The 430-nt window shown below is 37.7% G+C and overlaps 1 protein-coding gene across 1 annotated transcript; it reads right to left on the reverse strand.

Annotated features, from left to right (window-relative positions):
• Positions 1-122: 122 nt before the first annotated feature.
• On the reverse strand, positions 123-430 carry LOC110011548 (the record flags this gene model as incomplete). Its single annotated transcript, XM_020691717.1, is given in 1 exon segment — positions 123-430. A coding segment is annotated over 1 exon segment (308 nt), but the record flags the coding sequence as incomplete, so codon positions are not given.

Here is a 430-nt window from a genome sequence, read left to right on the forward strand (position 1 = left end):
CATCCCTTCCCACAGCCACAAGCAATTGACCCCCATAAACAGTTTTTAAGAAACAACCATCAAGACCTATGATTGGCCTACACCCGTCCATAAACCCCTTCTTTAAAGCATGCAGACTGAAATACATTCTATCAAAAACTGGGGGATCAGAATTTTCCAGTTTTTTAAGTATGAGCTTAGACCCTGGATTACAATTTCTGACAGTTTCACAGTAATCCCACAACAATTCGTATTGCTTTGCATCATCCCCCCTGATTCTCTGTAAAGCTTCTTTTTTGGCTCTCATCACCTTAAATCTACTCACATCCACATTGCATTTTGATCGAATTCTATTTTTCAATTGCTGAATAGGAATTGTGGGATTATCTCTTATTGCATTTTCAATTCTTTTTGCAAGATAAGATGCATTGGCAAGCCTATTTTCATATGT

This window comes from Sesamum indicum, unplaced genomic scaffold, assembly GCF_000512975.1.
Source record: "Sesamum indicum cultivar Zhongzhi No. 13 unplaced genomic scaffold, S_indicum_v1.0 C04175, whole genome shotgun sequence".
NCBI lineage: Eukaryota > Viridiplantae > Streptophyta > Magnoliopsida > Lamiales > Pedaliaceae > Sesamum > Sesamum indicum.